Source organism: Aspergillus piperis (genome assembly GCF_003184755.1).
Source record: "Aspergillus piperis CBS 112811 unplaced genomic scaffold BO85scaffold_25, whole genome shotgun sequence".
NCBI classification, from domain to species: domain Eukaryota; kingdom Fungi; phylum Ascomycota; class Eurotiomycetes; order Eurotiales; family Aspergillaceae; genus Aspergillus; species Aspergillus piperis.
The window spans coordinates 23,865-46,874 of NW_020291615.1; the positions used below are offsets into that span (position 1 = coordinate 23,865).

General features: G+C 51.7%; 6 protein-coding genes across 6 annotated transcripts; 4 read left to right on the forward strand and 2 right to left on the reverse strand.

Moving 5' to 3' along the window:
- Window positions 1-170: 170 nt before the first annotated feature.
- pex1 (AAA family ATPase peroxin 1) lies at window positions 171-4,145 on the forward strand. The gene is made up of 4 exons (XM_025658263.1): window positions 171-379; window positions 445-684; window positions 733-811; window positions 864-4,145. The coding sequence occupies exons 1-4, from the start codon at window positions 269-271 to the stop codon at window positions 4,079-4,081; spliced, it is 3,648 nt and encodes a 1,215-aa protein (XP_025511074.1). The 5' UTR covers window positions 171-268; the 3' UTR covers window positions 4,082-4,145.
- Window positions 4,146-4,232: 87 nt separating this feature from the next.
- BO85DRAFT_504799 (uncharacterized protein) lies at window positions 4,233-6,114 on the reverse strand (the record flags this gene model as incomplete). The annotated part of the gene is made up of 3 exons (XM_025664312.1): window positions 4,233-5,399; window positions 5,456-5,568; window positions 5,628-6,114. 3 exons carry the CDS (start codon window positions 6,112-6,114, stop codon window positions 4,233-4,235), a joined length of 1,767 nt encoding a protein of 588 aa, XP_025511075.1.
- A 1,966-nt stretch (window positions 6,115-8,080) lies between these two features.
- On the forward strand, window positions 8,081-12,850 carry BO85DRAFT_472020 (putative ABC multidrug transporter; the record flags this gene model as incomplete). The annotated part of the gene is made up of 4 exons (XM_025662527.1): window positions 8,081-8,275; window positions 8,325-8,903; window positions 8,996-10,838; window positions 10,900-12,850. 4 exons carry the CDS (start codon window positions 8,081-8,083, stop codon window positions 12,723-12,725), a joined length of 4,443 nt encoding a protein of 1,480 aa, XP_025511076.1. The 3' UTR covers window positions 12,726-12,850.
- Window positions 12,851-15,819: 2,969 nt separating this feature from the next.
- Window positions 15,820-17,122, forward strand: BO85DRAFT_472021 (uncharacterized protein; the record flags this gene model as incomplete). Its single annotated transcript, XM_025662528.1, has 4 exons — window positions 15,820-15,978; window positions 16,032-16,394; window positions 16,432-16,577; window positions 16,640-17,122. 4 exons carry the CDS (start codon window positions 15,820-15,822, stop codon window positions 17,043-17,045), a joined length of 1,074 nt encoding a protein of 357 aa, XP_025511077.1. The 3' UTR covers window positions 17,046-17,122.
- Window positions 17,123-17,410: 288 nt separating this feature from the next.
- On the forward strand, window positions 17,411-19,711 carry BO85DRAFT_481227 (acyl--CoA ligase). Its single transcript, XM_025663048.1, has 3 exons — window positions 17,411-17,778; window positions 17,893-18,528; window positions 18,586-19,711. Exons 1-3 carry the CDS (start codon window positions 17,679-17,681, stop codon window positions 19,551-19,553), a joined length of 1,704 nt encoding a protein of 567 aa, XP_025511078.1. The 5' UTR covers window positions 17,411-17,678; the 3' UTR covers window positions 19,554-19,711.
- Window positions 19,712-19,744: 33 nt separating this feature from the next.
- Window positions 19,745-21,134, reverse strand: BO85DRAFT_453243 (uncharacterized protein). Its single transcript, XM_025661011.1, has 2 exons — window positions 20,603-21,134; window positions 19,745-20,355 (listed from the first exon to the last, which is right to left on the reverse strand). The coding sequence occupies exons 1-2, from the start codon at window positions 20,850-20,852 to the stop codon at window positions 19,781-19,783; spliced, it is 825 nt and encodes a 274-aa protein (XP_025511079.1). The 5' UTR covers window positions 20,853-21,134; the 3' UTR covers window positions 19,745-19,780.
- Between the last annotated feature and the right edge of the window lie 1,876 nt (window positions 21,135-23,010).

Sequence of the window (23,010 nt, forward strand, 5' to 3'; positions counted from 1 at the left end):
GTCTACTTTATTGCCAGTTCGGGTCTAGCGTATATTGGTCAGTATAGCACGTGCTCTCGGAGAGGAACAACTCTCGGCCCGAACATCGGCGGCGGGCCACCTCGGCCAACGGCATCTGGTTGGTTTGCGGAGTCAATGCGAGTCTAATGAGTCCGGGGAGATGCTGAGGTCTGGTCTTCTCTCATTCTCCCCAAGATCTCCCGATCCCCGACTCCAATTCTTTTGCTGTGTTCGCTGACCGCACGAGCTTGCGATCCTGCGCCTGAGAATGGCGCCCCGAAAGCCCTCCACCACCGCGGAAGTTTCCCTGGTACCTTTGAAGAACTGTCTTGTAAACCTGCCACCGTCGCTGGTCGCACTGCTGGTCAATGCCAATACTGTAAGCTAGTCATCCCACCTGGACAGAGCACGGTGATATTCCAGCCCAGCTTACTTTAGAAATAGGCCGCACAAAATGTAATTGTCGAACTACAATATCGCCAAACTACAGGAAAGGTCAATGGCAACCCCGCGCAGCGGTCATGCTATCTGGGGTGGACTGGAATGCCGAGTAAGCGAAAGCTGGCTCCCGTCGTGGGAAGAGACGGTATTAGCAGTGCTTCTGCCGCCAGGGAGCAGGACATCTCTACAGTAGAGCTGGATACAACATTTGGGCGACTCTTGGGTCTTGCTGATGGCCAAAGGGTAAGTGTGCCGGTCGCGACGGGGACCCTCAGATGCTAATGCGCCTAGGTCGGGATATACATCCATCTTGATCCACCCGTTGCGCATACCATTAATATTGAACCCCTGACTCCGGAAGATTGGGAGAGTATGTTTTGGGTCCCCTTCTATGATTTACCGACTCGTCTAATCACCTGCAGTTATTGAGCTTCACGCGACCTTCCTCGAGCTTAACCTTCTGTCGCAGATTCGAGCTCTCCCCAACCCCACATACACGACACCTCAACCTGATCACATGCACCCTCTTGCATTGCATTTATCTCCAACATCCACGGCCAACATTGTCATCACATCTTTGACTCCTGCTCCCCCAAATACCTCGCCCTTCGCGAAGATAGCGCCAGATGCGGAAGTCATTGTTGCTCCGAAGACTCGTCCGAAGGCCAACAGAGGCGCCCGGGGAGATAGCCGGAGTGTCACTGGAAGCAGCAGAAGAAGTGTTGGGGGACGGAGTAGTGGAAGCACCGCCCGGGCAAAGGGCAGTCGATCTGACTCGACGAGCAGGGGCTCCCTCTTCTTCCGGGGAATCGACCGCCAACTGTCGGAGCAGTACTTTGATGAAGAGGCAGAGGAAGACAACAATGATGGGTTCCGTGTTTGGCTTGATCCGGACATGCTTGCCACCAACGAGCTTCGGGGTGCAGGATGGGCTTGCATTTCGGTTGTCCAGCCTGCTGGCCTGAAGGCGCCACCCGACCCGCAGCAACAGGTAGAACAAACGGAACAAAAAGGTAGCGATGCCGGAACACCGGCGGCCAAGCTGGTTGCAAGGTTGATCCCGTGGACTGATGCTCCGGACACCCAGCATATTGCAGTATCCACTCTGTTGTCTGCTGCTCTCGGTGCTGAGGGTATGGTGGGTGGTATTATTCGAGTCGAGGCGGCCCCTCCGCCGCTACAGCGGTCCACGGTGAAAACGCTCAAGATACATCCTTTTATGGCTGATACGACAAAGAAGAAAGATGGATTGAAATTCGGGTCCGATACTGCGGCAGCGAGAGATGCATTGGCAGAGCGTATCAAGATGATCTATGGGAGTACTGGATCGGACAAGGGGCTACTAGCAGGGCCCTTGACCGATGGGATGGTTTTGCCAAATACAGACTACCAGGCAACAGGACCCAGTTTCGACGGTGCTATTCTCCGATTTGACCCTCCGCTGAAGACTGGTTCCGAAACGGCAAAACCAGCAACAAACTGGCTCTTGGGATCAGATGCTAAGCTGTTGCTGGAAGTGCAGGCTGAGATCCCCCGTCCAGCGGAATCAAGCTCCTCCACCCATCCATCTGAGGACGCAATACCGCCTACTGTTCCTGAACTGGTCGGGATCGACCGTATTATCTCTCAGTCTATCGATAACCTGACCAAATCCTCCTCTATCTTGCTCACAGGCGGTCTGGGGTCTGGAAAGACAGCTTTGAGCCATCTACTAGCTCACCGTGTGCGGACGGACTATCTGTTCAACGTAAAATATTTTTCTTGTCGGAAACTGGTTACCGACGAGACCCGGATTTCAAACATCAAAGAAACGCTGAACCGCCTTTTCATGTCCGCTTCCTGGTGCGCACGTCTTGGCGGACAGTCGCTTGTGATTCTGGATGATCTTGACAAGCTGTGTCCTGTCGAGACAGAGCTTCAGGTTGGAGGGGACAATGGCCGCAGCCGCCAGAACAGTGAAGTTATCTGCTCGATGGTGCGCGAGTATTGCACCATGAACTCTTCGGTGGTTCTGCTGGCCACGGCACAGTCGAAAGAGTCCTTGAACAATGTCATTATTGGAGGTCACGTTGTCCGAGAGATCATCCACTTGAGGGCTCCGGACAAGGAAGGTCGCCGCAAGGTGCTGGAGCAACTTACCAGCCAGGACAGAGGTGTCCCACCTGCGTTGAACGGTCATGCACGGAACTCCAGTTCCTCTACGCAAGACTCCTGGCTGAACCCTTCCAATCCAGGAAGTCGTCCCAGCTCAGCAGGCGCAGACGGGTTCGTGCTTGGTAGGGATGTGGATTTCTTGGAACTTGCTGGCAAGACAGATGGGTACATGCCCGGTGATATGGTCCTTCTAGTCTCCCGCGCACGGAACGAGGCTCTTATTCGCTCTGTTCAGGATATTTCATCATCGTCGAGAGCCATCACGCTTGGGGCAGATGATTTTGAAAACGCTATCAAAGGCTTCACTCCCGCGTCTCTTCGAAACGTTACGCTCACCTCGTCTACTACGACCTTTGCAGGCATCGGTGGGTTGACTGAGACCCGTAAAATGCTTCTCGAGACGTTGCAGTATCCCACCAAGTACGCGCCTATCTTCGCACAATGTCCTTTGCGTCTGCGCTCAGGTCTGCTACTTTACGGATACCCTGGATGTGGAAAGACGTTGCTCGCCAGTGCGGTAGCCGGAGAGTGTGGCCTGAACTTCATCTCTGTCAAGGGTCCTGAAATCTTGAACAAGTATATCGGTGCGAGTGAGAAGAGTGTCCGAGATCTCTTCGAACGGGCACAGGCCGCTCGACCGTGTATCCTCTTCTTCGATGAATTCGACAGTATCGCACCTAAGCGTGGACACGACTCTACTGGTGTCACCGATCGCGTCGTCAACCAGCTTTTGACACAAATGGATGGTGCCGAAGGTCTCTCCGGAGTGTACGTCCTTGCAGCTACATCCCGACCTGACCTCATCGATCCCGCCCTGCTCCGACCAGGACGTCTCGACAAATCTTTGATTTGCGACATGCCCAACCACGCAGACCGACTCGACATAATCCGAGCAGTAAGCGAGAAGCTCGCAATGAACGAGGAAGTCGCTGCTCGTCTGGACGAAGTGGCCACCCGTACAGAGGGCTTCTCCGGAGCTGATCTACAGGCTGTTGTATACAACGCCCACCTTGAGGCAGTCCACGATGCCCTCGGCGACCACTCCGTGAACGACAAGTCCACGGCCAAGAATGGCACAAAGTCCTCGTCATCAACAGCCACCAGCACCAAGTCATTCATCCAGTTCCTCTACTCTGCCTCCGAACAGGAGGCCGGAAAGGTATCGATGCCTTCTCCAGCCGTTGTCGCGTCCAAGCTCGATGCAATTAAGAGCGCACGACGACGCCAGCGACAGTCGGAGCAAGGCACAGCGAACAACACTCAGACCGCAGCCCCCAACGGGACCGCGCACGAGGAACCCCGCGAGGAGATCATCGTGCGGTGGGAGCACATGGAACGTTCTTTGAACACAACGCGTAGCTCTCTCAGCCCAGCTGAAAGACGCCGCTTGGAGGGTATTTACCGGGAGTTCATCTTCGGACGGAACGGCGAGATGCCCAACGGCGAGGGCAGCCAAGAGATTGGAGGACGGACGAGCTTGATGTGATCCATGTATATTAATACCACATGCATATATTGTTCCATATTTCATTGCCATTTACGCTGCTTAGATCCTACAGGCTAGAGATCTAACCGTAGGTCTTGATCTATTATGGCTGGGAGACTTTCCCTGGCTAGCTTTTACCTTGCGTATGCTATCATCTCCATTCTTTGAGCGAAGGAAGAGACACCAATGAACTCCGTCTGCGAGGTCCCTTCGCCAAAACTTCCTCTAGGCTCTCCCTTTTGAGGCCCAGCAGTCCCTTCTCGCGCCGGGCCTCAACTTCCTGCCAGAACATAACAACTACTCGGCGAGCCCAATCAAGGTATTCCTGCGTCTTTTTTGATGCTGATGATGATGCCTCATCATCAGACAGAGCAACCTCTTGATCATTCCGCTCTATCTCGCACGACCAACAAAGACAGGCATCATACTCCCCTTTGAAGTGCTGCGAATAAGCCTTCTGACTAGCCTTAAACGAACCACATAGGTTTTCAAGAATCACTTTATCGCTATAGTCCATAGACTTCCTTACATGTCGAATACAGAACCGGCGATAAGGTTCCGGAGACAGCTGGTGCGTGTGCCAAAATAAATCCACGTCTGATGTTGGAGTAATAAATAGATTGTTTGACGGACGAGCTGATTTTAGAAAGTTTTGATATTTCTGCTGTGCTCGTGGCAGGGTACCAATTAGTTTTGATGGAGTGTTTGTAGACTGACAGCAGAGGGCTGGTGAACGCAGCCAGCATTTCTTGTGCATCTCGTCCATGAAGCATGTTGCGCGCAGTACTGAGGAGTAATGAGCTGATGATGCTTGCGTCACTGGGGAGGTTGGTGTGTAGAGTGATAGCAAGGTTTCTACAGCCCATTTCGGTGTGTTGCTTTCGTAGCTTGCAGTGTAAATAGCCTGGAGGAAGCGTTCGCGCTTGGTGCAGGACTCTAGGATAGGCAGTGGTAGTGCTCTTGATAGGGGATATAATGCTTGAGCGAGAGCAGGGTTCGAATATGTTCCTCTTAGTCGCGACTCTCTGGTTTGGCGGAGGTGAAGAAGATCGCTGCGGAGTGCGTCCACGGACGGTGCGTAGCCGCAGTCGCATCCTAGCTCGAAGCCTTGCTTTATGTCTTCGGTTTGAGCGGTGGGTATGATTGGTAAATTTCTGGTGGTGTGGCAGTATGGACAGTTCATATCGTACACTAGCGGATGCGCTTTGTTACAGACCTCTTCAAGAAGATCGGCTGATTGTCCGGAAGTTTTTTCAAAGAAGTCCCTGGCAGCAGAAGGGATGCAGTATTCGGTCGTCCTGATGTCGATTGCATTAACCTAGTATATTCAGTCAACAGTGGTATTTTGAGGGCAATTGTTTATTATCCTCTTACCACTTCCTTCCAGGGGAACAGAACCCGGCGCATGTGAGGTACGTCCAGCCGAGAACAGTCATCCTCGTAGATAAAAGGCTGTAGCATATATGTATGCCAGATCAGCATAACATCTAGAGCAAGTATCAGTCAGACCTGTGCAGAGTCTATCTTCTTAGAGGGGAAGAGCTACCCATAGGAGGCAATAGATCGGCTGGTAGCTCCAAGTAATCTTCCTCAGGCATTGTCCTTGATAATTTCTTGTTTACTGCGTGCCACCACGAGTAGAATCGAGGAGCAGCAACCTCCATAAGCCCAGCCAGTAACTGACTGTGAATTTTCTCATTGTCTGGCTGCAGGTCCACACTGTTCGCCGAGAGCAAGGAGAGCAGTTTCATGGCAGTCTCTCCACTAGTTGCCTTATGCTTCCATACCCACATAGCTTCCATTAACAGTAGATGAGCAGCTGCTTGAGCCACAGACGGTACAGAGTCTTCCGCTAGATGGGATAATCCGAACGGGCTCATGATGGACATATCGGGAGCAGAAGCCTCTATATCGTACGTATCCGCTTCCGCAAAGACTGGACGCTGTGTGGTTGCCAATGGTACATCTGGAATGATTTTAATGGAAGGCGGGACTCCTGACAGAAGTGTCGATACAATGGAGGGAGCTCTCATTATGGGTTGCTTTCAGATGCAGCAGTAATGGGGTTTCCAGAATCAGATGCAAATTCTTGAAAACGAAGTGATGCGAGCAGGATCTATGGGATTAGTACCCTATTTCTACTGAAGAGACGGATGTAGTACATCATCAGTGTAGACCCTCCGTGGGCACTGAATGTGCATCTTGGCAGATCAATCATCCATCGATGATATCCACGGTACTGGAACAGACGACCAAGTAGTTAAAGGAGAAACAGCGATGTGGGTAACACTTGCACCCACTCATATTGATGCAGATCTGTGAGATGTTTAGGTGGCTCTTTCGATCGATGTAACATCCCTTATTCATGCTCAAAGCAACGTGCTGGTCTAGGGTTGCATCCGTGGGGAATACTAGGATCTGCACCAGATCTCCAGGCCGAGTAAATCACTTACCAGGTACATTCAGGACTTAATCGTAGTAGTTATTATCTATGCATATGTACCAGCCATACTCGCATATCTCTGGTATTGAAAACGAGAATACTTTTCGGATGCTGTTGGAGATGGCGTTATAGCACATGCAATTTCAGTAGTCTTGGTGACCATTGGTCGGTGCATATGAGTATAGAATACTGGGATCCGCGGACTTGAAATGTATCCACAAGATGTTGCAGCATAAAACGATATTTCCACGATCCAAGCATACCGAAGCGGAAACTCAGCGCGGCTCCGCGGAGGCTGTGACATTATTCCACACTTTCGGCTTTCCCCGAAATTATGGCGATCATGCAAAGTATCGTAGGATTATTGGTGTTTCATGTGGTTTTATCCCTACTCTTCTTCTTTCCCTCTTGCAAGTGGCGTGGCGTTTAGTCTACGATCATATCAAGTACTACGCATTTATGCCGATAGGCCTCGTACGAGTATGGTTGTTCTGTCCCTAGCATTGTAACCCAAAAAAGAAAGATAGTGAAAAGGGGAAAAAAGAAAAGGATATACATATCGCAGCCTCTGTCTGCTATGACTTCCCCATCAAATAAGCTCATAAACGTTACACATAAAGTTCATATGCAGAAATCCCGAACAATGCAATGCATATGCGACAGGGGCTCCATGAATCAACTAGCCAGTTATGTTATTTCCAACCCCATACAACTCTCAACGAAGTATATCCACATGCCGTAACCTTCTATAAATGTAAATGTCCGTCATGTAAGTAATAATGTTCAATTCCTACCGAGGTGGTCGAAATGCAGCTGAGTGGCACAGTACCGAGTCTCATACTAGATATTTTCGAGGTTACGACTCATTCCTTTTCTACATCATGTGAAGTACTCGATGAAATGCCCGGATTCTCATGCCAGTTATCCCAGCAGCATGGACATCACTGCATCTCTCGTGCATGCCCTAGGGAAGGAGAAGTAGTATATAAGTAATCATGAAACTCCCCGACCTAAGGTAGTCATTCTGAAGGAAACTATAGAAAGGAAATCTACGTTCTCCCTTTGTTCCTTTTCCTCGCACAGGTCGTTCTTTTCTCAAACTAAAGCTAGACTATCGGAGAGTACAATGTACTATCTCAAATCTCTCTAGTTAGCTGCACTTGCTACTAGTCTGTGGCTGACATTCGATGGCTTACAGCTGGATTAGACGCTGCTGACGGGCACGAATTGCCCGATATGTGCCTAAGGGGGTCTTAATTTCAAGTAAGTGCCTGACTACAGAGACTACTGTTATCTAGTACACGACTCATGATACTGTTCTGATCCTAATCTAGTGCCGGAAAAGGTACTACTACTAATGGCGCCATGTTCCGTCGGCCTATAGCAAGTGCCAGATAAGGCATACTACCCCTGCATCCTCGCTGGACAAAATGGCGTGTGCGCTAGCGACTGCACTTATAACGCAGCTTCACCGTCAGCTCTTGAACCTCTTCCTTCCCCTTCTCTTTTCCCCCAGGGAGTAGAGACCCGGAGGAGCGGGATCCGACGTTCTCAAAATGCCCTTCACTAATGGGGAGGGCAATATGCTCCACTTCGACCAAAAGCAATTTGACTTCAACCTTCAATTCGAGACTCTCTTTTTCTCGATTATTCCTTCCATCCTGTTTATTCCATCGTCGCTATGGCGAACTCTAGCAGGGATACGCAGGCCCGTCGTGGTGAATGCACCCGTCTTGCAGTTCATCAAGATAGTACGTCCTCTATTACTGGGTAAACGGTTTCTGCCTACTGACTGCTTAGGGGGCCATCGTAATCTACGCTGCCGTAGAACTTGCTCTCCTCATACTCGCCGCGGTCGGCTTCTTTCACATTAGCCGCATGTTTATCGCTTCTTCCGTTCTCCAGCTGCTATCAGCCCTGTTCATGCTGACAGTGAGTATGGTGGACCACAGCCGCAGCCCTAGACCCTCCATGCTGCTGAACAGCTACTTGTTTCTTACTCTACTCCTGGACATTGCCCGAGCCAGGACTCTATTCCTGTCGTCAGACTACATTTCCGAGGTCGTATATAGCAATTTATTCTGTGCATCGGTCGGGCTGAAGACCGCCATCTTGGTGCTAGAGGCCTGCCAGAAGGCGAAATGGGTAGTCTGGGATGCAACGAAACACAGCCCCGAGGAGACGAGTGGGATATTCTCCCTAGGTGTTTTCTTCTGGCTGAACAAGCTCTTCTTGGCTGGGTATAGACATACCTTCACCATCGAAAGCCTCTACCCCCTTGACAGTACCTTCGACGCACATGCCCTGCATGAGGAATTCGCGAGAAAAATGGACTATACCAAGTTAAAGGGGGATAAATTCGGCCTTCTGAAGGTGCTAGTACGTACATTTTGGGTGCAACTACTCCTTCCTATTCCTCCGAGGGCGGCTTTGATTGCGTTCTACATCTGCCAACCTCTATTCATCGAAAGCCTCGTCACGATTTGTCTCAATCGGAGCCCGGTCCAGATGTGGGATATGGGCTTATCGGCGCTGCCATACTCATCTATTCCGGGATTGCAATCTCGTACGGCTTGTACTGGTACTGCCACCATCGACTGCGGACAATGGCCCGCTCCATCCTAGTCACTGAGACGTTTAAAGCCGCCACCAGAGCTCGGATGGGATCAGGTGATGATAACGCTGCGCTGACACTTATGAGCACCGATATGGAACGCATCCGAATGGGGCTTCGCTTCGTGCACGAGACATGGGCAAGCTTGATTCAGGCTGGTCTCGCCGCCTGGCTGCTCTATCGGAAACTTGGGGTCGTGTTCGTTGCTCCTGTAGGCGTGGTGGTAGTCTGCTTCGTTGGATTAGGAATTCTAATCAACTACACTGGGGACTCACAGCGGTCTTGGATGTCTGGGGTCCAGAAGCGAGTCGGGCTTACAGCCACCGTCATTGCCAGCATGAAATCACTCAAGGTATCCGGTCTTGCTGGTCCCGTGACGGAGTATGTGCAGCAGCTGCGTGTCGATGAACTCGCCGCTGGTGTCCGATACCGCAGGATCATGATCATCGCCGCTGTCTTCGCATTTATACCGCAGTTGATCAGCCCTCCGTTAACCTTCGCGTTTGCCCAAAAGACGCTGAATGCCTCGACCATGTTCACCGGTCTTTCATTCCTGACTTTGTTGACTCAGCCGCTGGCGCAGCTCTTCCAGTCCGTCCCAGAGCTGGTTTCAGGCTTGGCCTGCCTGGGTCGGATTCAGGCATTTTTGGAATTGGAGCCTCGTCGGGACTATCGGCAACCCCTTATAGAAGCCCAGAGTGGCGGCTTGGAGAATAACTCCAATTATATCGTCATCCGAGCCGCGAGTTTTGGATGGAAACCAGACAAGTTTGTCCTGAATAATATCCATACTCAAATTCCCACATCGTCCCTCACGATGGTCGTCGGTCCAGTTGGCTCAGGAAAATCCACATTCTGCAAGGCCCTTCTAGGTGAGATGCCCTTCAGCCAAGGTAGCATCGCTATGCAAACTTCCCCACGCCACGTCGGCTTCTGTGAACAAACTGCTTTTCTGTGGAACGGTACAATCCGAGAGAACATCGTCGGATTTGCCCCTTTTGACCGCGAGCGGTATGACCAAGTCATTGAAGCCACTTCCCTGCGCTTCGACCTCGCTACCCTGTCCCAGGGGGACCAGACGAACATCGGGTCGGATGGTGTAGCATTATCGGGCGGGCAGAAACAGCGTCTGTCTCTTGCGCGAGCACTATACCTACCATCCAACCTTTTGGTCTTGGATGATGTGTTTAGTGGCCTGGACGCTGATACTGAGGAAAAAGTCTTTCGACAGGTCTTTGGATCAGATGGTCTCCTGCGACAACGGGGATCAACGGTGGTTCTGTGCACCCATAGTGTTCGGCATCTCCCAAGCGCGGACTACATCATCGTCCTCGGAAACGGCACCGTTGAAGAGCAAGGCACCTTCATTGATTTGTCCACCCGTCCGGGTTATGTTCGGCGGTTGAAGGTGGGACTGAAGCAGGAGGGCGAGGATAATAATATCGCTGACGATGAGCCTGGTCCTGGTCCGTATCAGGAACATAAAGACCAGGCGGAGGCTGACAAGAAACTCCAACATGAGATCACTGTCAACAGCACGCAATCATCCACCCCAATTACCCCAGTTGTGGCCACCGCGCGGCAGGTAGGTGACGCCACCGTCTATAAGCTATATCTCAAAAGCATGGGATGGTTTGTGGCGGCTTGTAGTCTTTTCTTTGCGGCCCTGTGGGGTCTGTTCACCAATTATCCAACGATCTGTGCGTCTCTGCTGCTCCCCTCCATCTCCAATGTCCTTAATAACTCATTGTATCAATGCAGGGCTCACATACTGGAGTGACGCGACCGACTCCGTCCATCCTGCGCACTCCCACTCCTACTATGCGGGCATCTATGCCCTCCTGCAGGTCTGCGCCATCCTCGCCCTCCTCCTCCTAGGGGTAACGCTCTTCATTATCTCGGTAAAGAAAGCCGGCGCCAATCTCCATCAGCAAGCCTTGCGTACCCTGATTCGTGCCCCGCTCGCCTTCTTCACTAATACCGACACCGGAGTGGTCACGAACCTCTTCTCTCAGGATCTCAACCTCATCGACACTGAACTCCCCGAGGCGACCCTCAACACCCTCTTTTGCGTATTCCAGTCGATTGGCCAAGCCGCCGTGATGCTTACCTCGTCCGTCTACCTAGCCATCAGCTACCCGATCCTGGGCGCCTTGCTCTACTTCGTGCAGAAATACTACCTCCGTACGTCGCGGCAGCTACGATTGCTCGACCTGGAGGCCAAGAGCCCGCTGTACACGCATTTTCTTGACACTCTTAAAGGAATTGCCACGCTGCGCGCCTTCGGATTCGTCCCGGAGGACATCCACAAGAACGCCCGTCTCGTGGACTCCAGCCAGCGCGCGGCGTATCTCCTTCTTATGATCCAGGAGTGGCTGAATCTGGTGCTTAATCTTGTTGTGATGGTCATCGCGGCGGTCCTGACCACGCTGGCCGTCCGGCTACATTCCAACTCGGCCTTCGCCGGTGCATCCATGTACTCGCTCATGACCTTCGGCGAGAGCCTATCCGGGATCGTGATTTATTACACCCGACTCGAAACCTCCATCGGCGCGATCGCACGACTGAAGACCTTCAACGAGACTGTCAAGCCAGAGGACCGTGACGGTCCCGGAGAGGAGGACATCGTCCCAGACACAAACTGGCCGGATCGCGGGCTGGTCGAGTTGCGCGGTGTATCCGCCCAGTACAAATCCACCACCCATAGCGTGTCTGAATCTGACTCTGAGTCCAACTCCGACTGCATGGCAACAACTTCTGGTGCCACCACTACTGAGCCACAAACCTTAGCCTTGAGGAACATCACTTTAACCATCTCCCCAGGGGAAAAGGTCGCCATTTGCGGCCGCACCGGCAGCGGCAAGTCCAGCTTCCTCGCTCTCCTGTTGAAATTACTCGATCCACTTTCCTCTCCTCCAATCGGCCATGAGAGCAGCAGTCTCAATGATGACCAAGGTCGTCAGAGCGCTCCGGTCTTGATCGACGAACTCCCACTGCACCGCATCCACCGCGCGACTCTCCGCCAACGCCTCATCGCCGTCCCCCAGGACCCCGTTTTCCTGCCCGACGGCTCCTCCTTCCTGGCGAATCTCGACCCAACCAACACTGCAACTCCGGCGGAATGTCAGCAAGTTCTAGAAGCGGTCCGGCTGTGGGAATTCGTGCAAGAACGGGCAGAGGGGCTGCTCGCGCCAGTCACGGCGGGGACTTGGAGCGCTGGGCAGAGGCAGCTCTTCTCGCTGGGACGGGCAGTCCTCCGAGCTAAGATTCGGCAGCGTGCACAGTCTTTATCCTTCCCCAACGATGCGGGATCCAACAATGTAGCGCAAGAGGGGGGAATACTCCTCCTCGATGAGGTAAGCTCCAGCGTGGACCGCGAGACCGAGCAGATGATGCAGGAGATCATTCGGGCAGAGTTCCGGGCGTACACCATCATCGCGGTCAGCCATCGGCTCGAGATGATCATGGACTTTGATCGGGTAGTGGTGATGGACCGCGGGGAGGTCGTTGAGGTAGGGAATCCGGTAGCCCTAAAAGAGGCATCTGGTACGAGATTCGGGGAATTGGTGGCCGCCGCTGGGGCGTAGGCAACTTCTCATTATTCTTCTTAATTTGACTTCTACCCAGGCACAACTTGATTTAGTTTTAAATAAAATCATGGTTATATGTAATTGTACCGTTGAAGGCGAAATACAATCGAACACCGACCAAGCACTAAGAAACAACAGGCACATTCGCACTCGCAGCGTCCAAAACTGTCCTACAAGCCCCCCCCCGGCAAAACGGGCATACAGCCCTAGCAAATGCCGTCGACTGACTCTACATGTTCGACGAGATTCAAGCGCAGGGGAGGTTGGAATTGGGCGTCTTGTGACCCAAATGCTAGAAATCGTCGGATTTACGGCATCTCTGGCAAAATGGACTCTTTGTGGATCAATAAGATAGGCTTCTTGTTTGGTTAGAGTTTCTCCTTTGGAGACCACGGGTGTCGGTCGTTTAATTGCTTATAAGCTTGGATATGTTCACTGCGTGCCTTGCTTCAAGGGTTTCTTCTCTAGTATGCTGTCATTTGGAAGCAAGGTATAACTACTATCACAGAGTTACCAATTTCGAATACGATCTGATGTGCATTATAATCGCACTGTACACTGTAGTGTAGCATTCAAGCTTGCGTATATCCAGGGGTGAATTCTTTTCACCTCAATGCAACAAAAACGATGTTTCATCCCGCGACCTCAAGCCTAATCATCGCAGAATCAAGCCCTCTGGTCACTACAAATACACAATGAGTAGCAAAGCAGTATCTGCGGCTAGTATACTCCAAAGGTGCAGTACCTCGGCCGATTTGATGTTCCTCCCTTCCCGCCCCCTCGCCAAACCGACCAATCAGAACCCTCCATTTTTACCCACCCTTCCTATATAATCCAAAGTAAAGAAGTAACTGGTGCCTTCGGGCATTTGGTCAATTTGAAACGATACAGAGAAGATTAGCATGGCCCCTGCACTAAGGATGACACGCTCAATCAAAGAGAAGCTACCAGTTTTTTTTGCAACTTTTACGGACGCCTTTTGAGAGGTATGCTGCTTTTGAGGTCTCGGGTGTGGTTTGTAGAGGGAGGGGGTTCGAGTCGCGGTGGGATCCGTAGTTTTCTTTTTCTCACACCCTCCGCCCCCCTCTTTTTGCTTATGGGACAGTTGGTCAGCAGCACTAAATGGGGTGATGTTAAGGGTCACTAGGTTTCTGGATATTATATGGGGCCAGAAGAAGACATCAGATTCAAGTATTACTTCATAACGGGGCCTGGTGATTTGCACAAGCGTAATGGGGAATAACTGCAATTCAAGGGGTCGATTGAACTTTTCCTTGCGATGCATAAAGGTAGTCTACAATAAGCGCAGTCAAAAAGGAAGGGTACAATAAGCCGTCCTCCTTGTTCAATTTCAACTTCTGGTCTGATCAGGATGATAGTAATGGCCGACAGGAACGTCCCACTAAAACTCCTATCAATCTTGGGTGTATAGCTTCCTAGTGTCCGCTATGGCTCGCCACGGCCCAGGTTCCTGCATTTTGTAGCACGGACTAAAGAATCCTTTGCTGTTTTACGTGCACAGTCAGGGCTTAGTGACGGGCCTTATACCGAGGTGGGCAGTGCCACCGTGGGGCGTGGACGGCAAGTTTAATTGTCGTACGTAGGCCTGCGCGGGGTAGTTAATTAAGACTTTTGGTGTAGGTAATGGACGGTGGCTTTATACTTGCATTTTAGAGGTTATTCTCGAAATGTCCGCTCCGGCATATCCGCTCCGGACGGCATTCTTTTTTGATCATTGAGGTTGTATACTTGGTAGGGTGATGATAACTTATTTTGTTTAAGAAACCTCGCCGACGCTGTAGAGGGTACTTTTCCTCGCGCTGGTGGAGATACTCATTCTTTAAAAGGGTCCACCATGCACATACCTTGATGTTCGGTGTGACAAACCCTTTGTTACTATTCAGGACGGCGGACGCGCCGAGCCGAGTTTCAGGAACGGCTTGAATCGAAACGACTTCATGCCACCTTCGGCGGAGGCTACACCTTATCAGGCAAACCTCGCTGGAGCATTAGAGCGAACATCTCCTTTTCTGGTGGATATAGGTTGATGCACGTTATTCGGAGCGGCTTGGCGGATTGTGAAGGAAGGCCATCGCCGAGCTCTGGATTGGAAATTACATCCGAGCCGTGCAAGGTAGCCTGTTGCCGGGAAATAATCATGTCTTTTGTATTGAGTCATGGTCGTTGATGATCAGTTCTACGTGAACGGAACTGGGTTAGCCTGCGGGGTTATATTCACACTGCCTTATAGAGTTGTAAAATGAAGGCTCCTGCCATGCGACGCTCGGTCCTGCTGGCCTGAATGATCGACATGAAGTATTCAGCTTAGTTCTAAGCACTGCACAGACACGAATACTAGGGACACTTGATTGCTTTGAATCATGGCGGGTTCCGCACCGCTCCTAGTTATATCCGCTTGGGATGGCTGACTTTGAACTAAGAAGCATCCTTGCAAAGCAGCCAGAGGCAATCAGAACCTTCTATCGGATCAGATGGACTCGATTGCTATATATACTTATTTCTGCTGGATTCTAGGTAACGAAATTAGTTTGTGATAAAGAACAACGAACTCTGAGTCTTCTCGTTGACACCACTTACAGTAATCCGAAGTTGGACCCTCAAACCCATTGAGGGACTGTCCCTTCGGTGGAACGAACCCACTATAGACTAAATGATGGACATGCTCGGCTTCCCAGTTGGTGCGAGTGGAGAACGGCGGCCATCCGTCGACGGTCATAAACGCGCGTTGAAGGAAGCTGCAGAACGGCCCATGTTGATTGGAGCCAACTCTAATTAGATAAGGCTCCGTGGATGGGAATTAACGGACAGGGCAGAAGACGGCCCGGTGGAAAATGTCATTACCATCCATCATTATGCTTATTTATAGTGGGGGGCAAACAACCTGGTTATTATTATCTGCTGTTTCTCGTGGCAGCTGGCCTGCTTTCCATTCGCCTTGTTTCTTGGACTTGACCTGAAATTACTTATCCTTTGCTGGCCACTTTTATTGAAGCCTGTCTGGCCTTTATTTTATCTATATTATTTAGTCTGTCAGCCACTACAGCCGGTATTCTATCGCAATACCCTGCTGATGTCATTCCAGTCAATATCATACAATGCAGGTCCCGGTATTCTGGCACTCAATTGGACGGCGGCGGCCATCGCCATCCTGGTGATGATCCTGCGAGTCATTGCCAAACTCCGCATTCGACATTATGCAGTGAATGACACGGCTATGTTATGTGCGCTGGTTGGTTCCACTAAATGGGCGAAAGTCATGTTCAGCTGATTAATGCGCATCAGGTACTAGCTCTGGCGGCATCCATCATGATCACTTTGGCTATTGCCCATGGCTACGGGCGACACTTTTGGTTCCTGAGCCAGGCAGATCAGGTGCTGGCCTTGAAGTATTACACGGGCTTTCAATGTCTATCGATAATCGCCACTGGCGCTGGAAGAGCTGCCTTTACGCTTTACCTATTGAATATCCTACGTCAAGAGAGGTATCTAGGATGGATCCTGTGGTTCATCTTTGCGCTGCAGATCATCATCAATATTGTCTCGGTGGCTACCATCCTTGCGCAGTGTCAGGACGTTAACTCTCTGTGGGATGTGCGTGTGACCACGACATGCTGGGATCCAAACGTCGAGCGTATCTACGGCTATGTACAGTGCTGTATGTTGATTGACCCCAACCAGAAAGAACGAGGACACTGACAGGTATGATAAAGCGATCAATACTGCATCCGATCTTTTCCTCGCCGTCTTCCCAACCTACACCTTCTGGAGCCTGAGCTTGAAACTGCGCGTCAAAATAAGCCTCGTCGTGTTGATGGGCTTTGGTTTAGTGTTCGTATTCTTTCGACAAGTGGCCTACACATAATCTCAGGTCGCTAACTGCACACTCACAGAGCTATGGTGGCCTCGATCATGCGAATCGTCCACCTGGGATCTATCGCTGAGCGTGGCGACCCAACCGCAGTGACGGTGCAACTCACTCGATGGGCGCTGGCGGAGTGTTACCTGGTTATCATCACGGCCTCTATGCCATGCATTCGGTCCCTGATTATCGCGTCTGTCCGAAATATCTCGAGTGGCAACCGTTCGCGAGTAGTCGGCTCACAATACAAAATCAGTCCGCCAATTCCCAATCGCGCAGAATACAGCACCTGGGCGGATGCACCGCCACCACACAGTCGAGAATATATTCTGAGCAGCTATCCTATGGAGCGGGAACGGATTGGTGGGCGCGTAATCACCAAACAGGTGGATATCACGGTGATCAGAAATCGCTCGAGAAGCACGAGGAACGGGTGACTATTGCGGGTAATGATGAGCTATGTATATATTTTATGTCTGGTATCACTACCAGTGGTTATGTGTGATGGACTGCGATGAATGATATATATTCACCCTACTGTGATACTAGTACTGTGTGATGATGATCTGACAAATAGGACCCAGATCGGTGGTATGAATGCTTGTCGCCTTTCGATCGATCTTCGGGTACACCGAACCCCTGAAATCCCTGTGGTGGTCAACCCCAAAGACCAGCCATGGTCCAAGGAACTCAAGGCCGTTGATTGCCGAATGCCGGCCAGTTCCTCGGCGTGGATGTGGAGAGACGGGCGGCGGCGATCCGTGGCGACTCTCCACCACTTTTCTACCCCAACAAGCGTTCACTAACCCAAACCCCGGCTTGCGGGCTTATCTTTTGCAGTGCCGAGGGCCGAGCAACTTGCTCCCTGCGCTCTCTTTAAACAGCGGTCTATCATTCCATTCCTCTCTCATTCCTTCATCCCTCGCAGACGGGCACATATACTACTAAAGACCATCTCCCCTCCTTATTTTTACCTTCGTGATCGCCCATTCCTGTACAACCCTACCTTATTAATTCCCCGACCTCCCTCTTCTCCTCTTCCCCAGGCGTTTTCCCCGCACGACTCCGCCATGCCCGTCTCCTCACGCTATCCCCCCGTCGACATTCCAGACCTTGACATCTGGTCTTTTCTCTTCGAACGCAAAGATAAGCCTTTTCCAGATGACAAGGGTATGTATATCACCTCTCGATCATCACAAAACTCCATGCGAAGTACTATAATCAAATTAACCACTTGCGCGGCCGGTATACTTCGTTCAAAAATTCCCCGCTGACATCATGCAGTAATCTACCAAGATGCGGACACACAGCGATCCTACACATACCAACAAGTCAAAGATGCCGCCCTCACCTTCGGCAAGGGCCTCAAGGCCACCTTTGACTGGAAGAAGGGCGACGTCCTGGCCCTCTTCACCCCGAACAGCATCGATACCCCAGCCGTGATGTGGGGTGCCATCTGGGCCGGCGGCATCGTGTCGCCATCCAACCCAGCCTACACAGCCGAGGAGCTGGCCTTCCAGCTCAAAAACTCCGGCGCCAAAGTCCTCATCACTCAGGCGCCCTTCCTCCCGGTAGCCACCGCGGCCGCGAAGGAAGCCGGCATTCCAGAGGACGGAATCATCCTCATCGGCGACCAGCGCGACCCCCAAGCGCGCATCAAGCACTTCACCTCCATCCGCAACATCTCCGGCGCTACTCGCTTCCGCAAACCCAAGGTCAACCCATCCCGCGACCTCGCTTTCCTGGTCTACTCCTCCGGCACGACCGGTGTCCCCAAGGGCGTGATGCTCTCGCACCGGAACATCGTCGCCAACATCCTCCAACTCGCCGAAGGCGAAGCCGGCAACCTCACCTGGAACGGCGGCGTAGATGGCACAGGAGACCGCATCCTAGCCTTCCTCCCCTTCTTCCACATCTACGGTTCGCATTCCCGCCCCCAACCCATTTAAACCAACTAAAAACTAACCCACAACACAGGCCTAACCTGCCTCCTCCACCAAACCATCCACAAAGGCCTGCACCTCTACGTCATGACCAAATTCGACATCGAGCAATGGTGCTCACACGTCCAAAACTACCGCATCACATTCAGCTACGTGGTACCCCCCGTCGTCCTCCTCCTCGGCAAACACCCCATCGTCTCGAAATACGACCTCTCCACCCTCCGCATGATGAACTCCGGCGCCGCCCCGCTCACCCAAGAACTCGTCGAAGCCGTCTACGCCCGCATCAAATGCGGCATCAAGCAAGGCTACGGCCTCAGCGAAACCAGCCCTACCACTCACACCCAACCCTGGGAAGAATGGCGCTCCACCATCGGCTCCGTCGGTAAACTCCTCCCCAACATGGAAGCCAAGTACATGACCATGCCCGAGGACGCGTCCGAACCCGTTGAAGTCCCCGCCGGCGAGGTCGGCGAGCTGTACATGCGCGGCCCCAACGTCTTCCAAGGCTACCACAACAACCCCGCCGCCACAGCGGAATGTCTCTCCGAGGACGGATGGTTCCGTACCGGTGATGTCGGGTATCAGGACCCCCAGGGCAACTTCTATATCACGGATCGCGTTAAGGAACTCATCAAGTATAAGGGCTTCCAGGTTGCTCCCGCGGAATTGGAGGGCATTCTGGTCGATAATGAGGCCGTCGATGATGTCGCGGTTATTGGGGTCGAGAGTGAGGCCCATGGTACCGAGGTGCCGCTGGCGTATGTGGTGCGGAGTGCGAAGAGCTTGAACTCCGGGGTGAGTGCTGCGCAAGAGGCGGAGAATATTGTTAAGTGGTTGGATGGGAAGGTGGCGTATCATAAGAGGCTTAGAGGGGGCGTGAACTTTGTGAAGGAGATTCCGAAGAGTGCGAGTGGGAAGATTTTGAGGAGGTTGTTGAAGAAGAAGGCGAAGGAGGAGGGCGTTGGGGCTGGGGCTGCGGGGCCCAAGGCGAAGTTGTAGTTGTTTTGTTCTTGATGATGTCTTGGGTTGTGGATAGATCATGTGTCGTGTACATAGATTTATTTTCCTATTCATTTTGGTCTTGGATACTATGATAATGCTACTATCTACGGAGTAGTGTTGGAACAATGAATTGATTGAATTGGTTTAGTCGTATTAACATTCGTTTCAATATCATTATCATGAATATAGCATCATCCTGAATATCATAAGTATACGGAGAAGACTTACAACCCAAACCTCCTCACCATCCCCTCCACATCCTCGCCCTCAACAGCATCCACCCGCTCCCTCGCAACCCGTTCAACAGCAACCTCCACATCCTCCTCTCCCTCCAACAAATCCAACCACCCATCCACATCATCCCTCGCCAACAGCGCATCCGCCACGATGGCCACATCCTCCCTCGACACATTGGCCCTGCCCTTCTTCGTCTTCCCCAGATCCACCTTCCTCGTCGCAGGCGTATCCGTCAACGTCCCCGGTCGCAGATTAATCGCCTGCAGGGGCTGCGCGGCCCCCGCAGCAACAAGCTTCTTGCGCGCCGCCGCCAGCGCAGTCATGTACTCGTCCGCTTCGAGCTTGGCCTTGGCGTATGCGGGGAGGACGTTATAGAAGACGTTCTGGAGACCCGTCCATTCGTCGTCCGATAGCCAGGTGGGTTGCTTGCGGCGGCTGCCGATCCAAGAGACGAGGAGGAATTTGCGTACGCTCGGGTGCGAAAATGAGGCGCTCAGGAAGTGCTTCGCTGCTACTTCGTCGATGGCGTGCGTGCGTGCGGGTCCGCCTTTGCCGCCGGCTCCTATGGTTTTTTTGTAAAAGGGGTGGTTAGTTTGGGTGGTGGTGGTGGTGGTGGTGGTGTGTATTTTGGGGGACCGTTGGATGAGTGGATTGGGAGGGGCGTTGGATGTGATGTGTGGATATGAGCTGGGCTTGCAGGTGTGCAGGGGGTGGGTGAAGGATGATGATGCAGATTGTCTTAATAGGATTGTGGGTATGTTTCAATCCCAACCACGGCTTTTTTGCATGGTTTGGCGCATTATACATACCTGCAGACCAGACGACATAGTCTGGGGAAACGCGGTCGAGGATGTTCTTGGCATCGGCGTCGCTTTTCACATCATCGAGACTGGAGAGGAGGACGTTCAGTTTGCCTTTGGCGCCTTTGCCTAGAGCGAGGATCTCGTTCTCGTGCTCGGCGTTGCGGATGACGCTGGTGACGTTCCAGGAGCGGGCGAGGAGAAGCGGGGTCAGTTGCAGGGCTACTTTGCCGTGGCCGCCTAACAGGAGGACTTGCATGGTGGTGATGGATCTGTCGAATTGATTGATATGTTAGATGGAGCTGGAGCTATATCGGTTTAGTGGAAAGCTGATAGAGAAGATTGAGAGCTGGTATGTTTGAGCTTGATGCTCCAGAGTTGGAGCTTGTTTTGTTAAGGCCCGGCTCGGTGCGGAGAACGGATTAGTAATGCCGAGAGGGGTTGATGTTTTTTGAGCTGTTGGCTGTTAACTAAAGTTACTGTAAGAAGATGCTGTAAGTCAGTGGTTACTGGTTACACCGCGGTCGGATGGCGTCATGTGCATGACCGTCTGTTTTGTCTACGGCGTTCAATGCACACGCAAAGTGTCACAGCTCTGCAGGCAGCAGCTCTTCTAACTTTTCTCCTACGATGTTGTGTTCGTGCACAATGTCTTAGGTGCTGCAAGGGCGAGTGTGGGATAGAAAACCCCATTGTCCTTTGCAGTAAACATCTCCATGGCAGCCAGCCAGCCAGCCAGCCATCTGTTCGATAGAGATCCGCCTTGCGATGCCCCTTGATAAAACAATTTGTGGTGATGGTGTGGTTGTCGATCAGACGAGCCTTGCCAGGAGCCGGATTCAAGGCTGGACTGTTATTACTCGGCAATCAGGGTGTGCGTATCACACTAGGATGTTCCAGGAGCCCATCTCTCCTCAATTATGTGTAAAGTTCCAGACCAAGACCAGGTAGATGGCATTGGGGATATGAAAGGAACTCGCATCTCTAACCCCCGCTGGAAGTGAAACACCGGCCGATTGGTTGGAAGGAGAAGTTATTTCCGCGCGAAGCTTGAGCAGCGGACGATTTTGATCCCCAGGACCCAGTCGATCGGGGATGGATTGGTTCCTCTCCCTCGCAATATTTCTTTCTTAACGAGAAAAGCCCTCGAGCCGTGGCCGATGCTCGCTCATAATAGCGGAAATTATTTGTTCGTTCGTTTGTTAGTTAGTAAGTTAGTGGATGTCTGGAACCTAGGTTGAATGGGATTAGTCAGAAATGCTGTTCTCTTCTTCTTTCCCCTCTTCATTATGGATCTCGGAAATTGAATTAATTAAGGGAAGGTCGAAAGGACTGATCTGGAACCCTCGGGAGGAGTCGAGGATTCTTGGTTGGGCCTTTCTTGGGTCTGGTCCACCACCGGTTAGCGATAATTCCAGCGCGGGAAGAGATGGGGGTGTTGTGCCTTGACCTTGGCAGCATCTGCTGGTTCTTGTCTTGTCTTGTTTATACTAGATGAATGAGATGACAGGCTGCAGGAGAGGATGGAGACGCGGGATGGGGACGAGATTAATGACTTCATGATGATGTGGCTGACTATAGTCGATATGATTTACTCCAGTTATGATTATTTCTTATCTTATGCCGCGTATGCTAAACCAAGTAAGTAAGATGAATGATTATGGCAGTGCACCCACCGACGTCGTGCCTGTGCCTTTCTTTGTTTGTTTGTCTGTGCCAGAGTTCTACCGAACGAGCGGAGATAATCCGGCCCAAGTCCCGTCTGGTCTGCCACTACCGGACTCTTTCTACAAATCTTACCCATTAGCTTCATTGCAAATACTCACTGTGTGCTCACGAAGATTCTAATGTTCTCTCCTCCTTTTCTACTGTGTACTATCAGTCAGTAGTGTATAGTTTCCGTACCACTGGGCGTAATGACTAACCAAAATATGGTCTAGTCAGGGGCACGACTGGCTGGCTGACAGACTGCTAGTCTGACTGCTGGCTTGATCCTGTGACTGGACTTTAATTCCCTTCGGGGTGAGGCTGCTCTCTCCTGGGAAAGCCCCATCCGAATAAAGGCGGTACCATACCCGTAAGGAGGAGGTAAAAGTAGAGCTAGTTGGTCATCAAAATCCAAAGTAGGTTCGACCATCCAACGGCTGTCAATTTCTTTCCCGAAACCAGACCCGTGACCCTGACTCGGTCACTCTACTTTTTCTGTCCTGCTATCCCCCATTCTCTTAAGCATCCACCAAATGCTTAGGTTCACCAGGAATATCAATGGAGACCGTGGATGACGTACTGGATCTCGAACTTCACAAACCGGTCCACCTTAACCAAAAGCCTGATGAACCATGCCGCCTGGTCCGCACGAGAATCCGGTTCCCAGTGTGATTAGTCAGGACTATCACTTGTCGGAGCTTGAACTTTCT

Bases quoted from the DNA above. Each gene is read 5' to 3' on its own strand.
- BO85DRAFT_453243 (XM_025661011.1), bottom strand. From the start codon at position 20,852: ATGCAAGTCCTCCTGTTAGGCGGCCACGGCAAAGTAGCCCTGCAACTG. The intron at 20,356-20,602 runs GTATGTATAATG...AAAAAACCATAG, and splicing joins CTATGTCGTCTGGTCTGCAG to GAGCCGGCGGCAAAGGCGGA.
- BO85DRAFT_481227 (XM_025663048.1), top strand. From the start codon at position 17,679: ATGCCCGTCTCCTCACGCTATCCCCCCGTCGACATTCCAGACCTTGAC. The intron at 17,779-17,892 runs GTATGTATATCA...GACATCATGCAG, and splicing joins GCCTTTTCCAGATGACAAGG to TAATCTACCAAGATGCGGAC. The intron at 18,529-18,585 runs GTTCGCATTCCC...CCCACAACACAG, and splicing joins CCCCTTCTTCCACATCTACG to GCCTAACCTGCCTCCTCCAC.
- pex1 (XM_025658263.1), top strand. From the start codon at position 269: ATGGCGCCCCGAAAGCCCTCCACCACCGCGGAAGTTTCCCTGGTACCT. The intron at 685-732 runs GTAAGTGTGCCG...TAATGCGCCTAG, and splicing joins GTCTTGCTGATGGCCAAAGG to GTCGGGATATACATCCATCT. The intron at 812-863 runs GTATGTTTTGGG...AATCACCTGCAG, and splicing joins GACTCCGGAAGATTGGGAGA to TTATTGAGCTTCACGCGACC.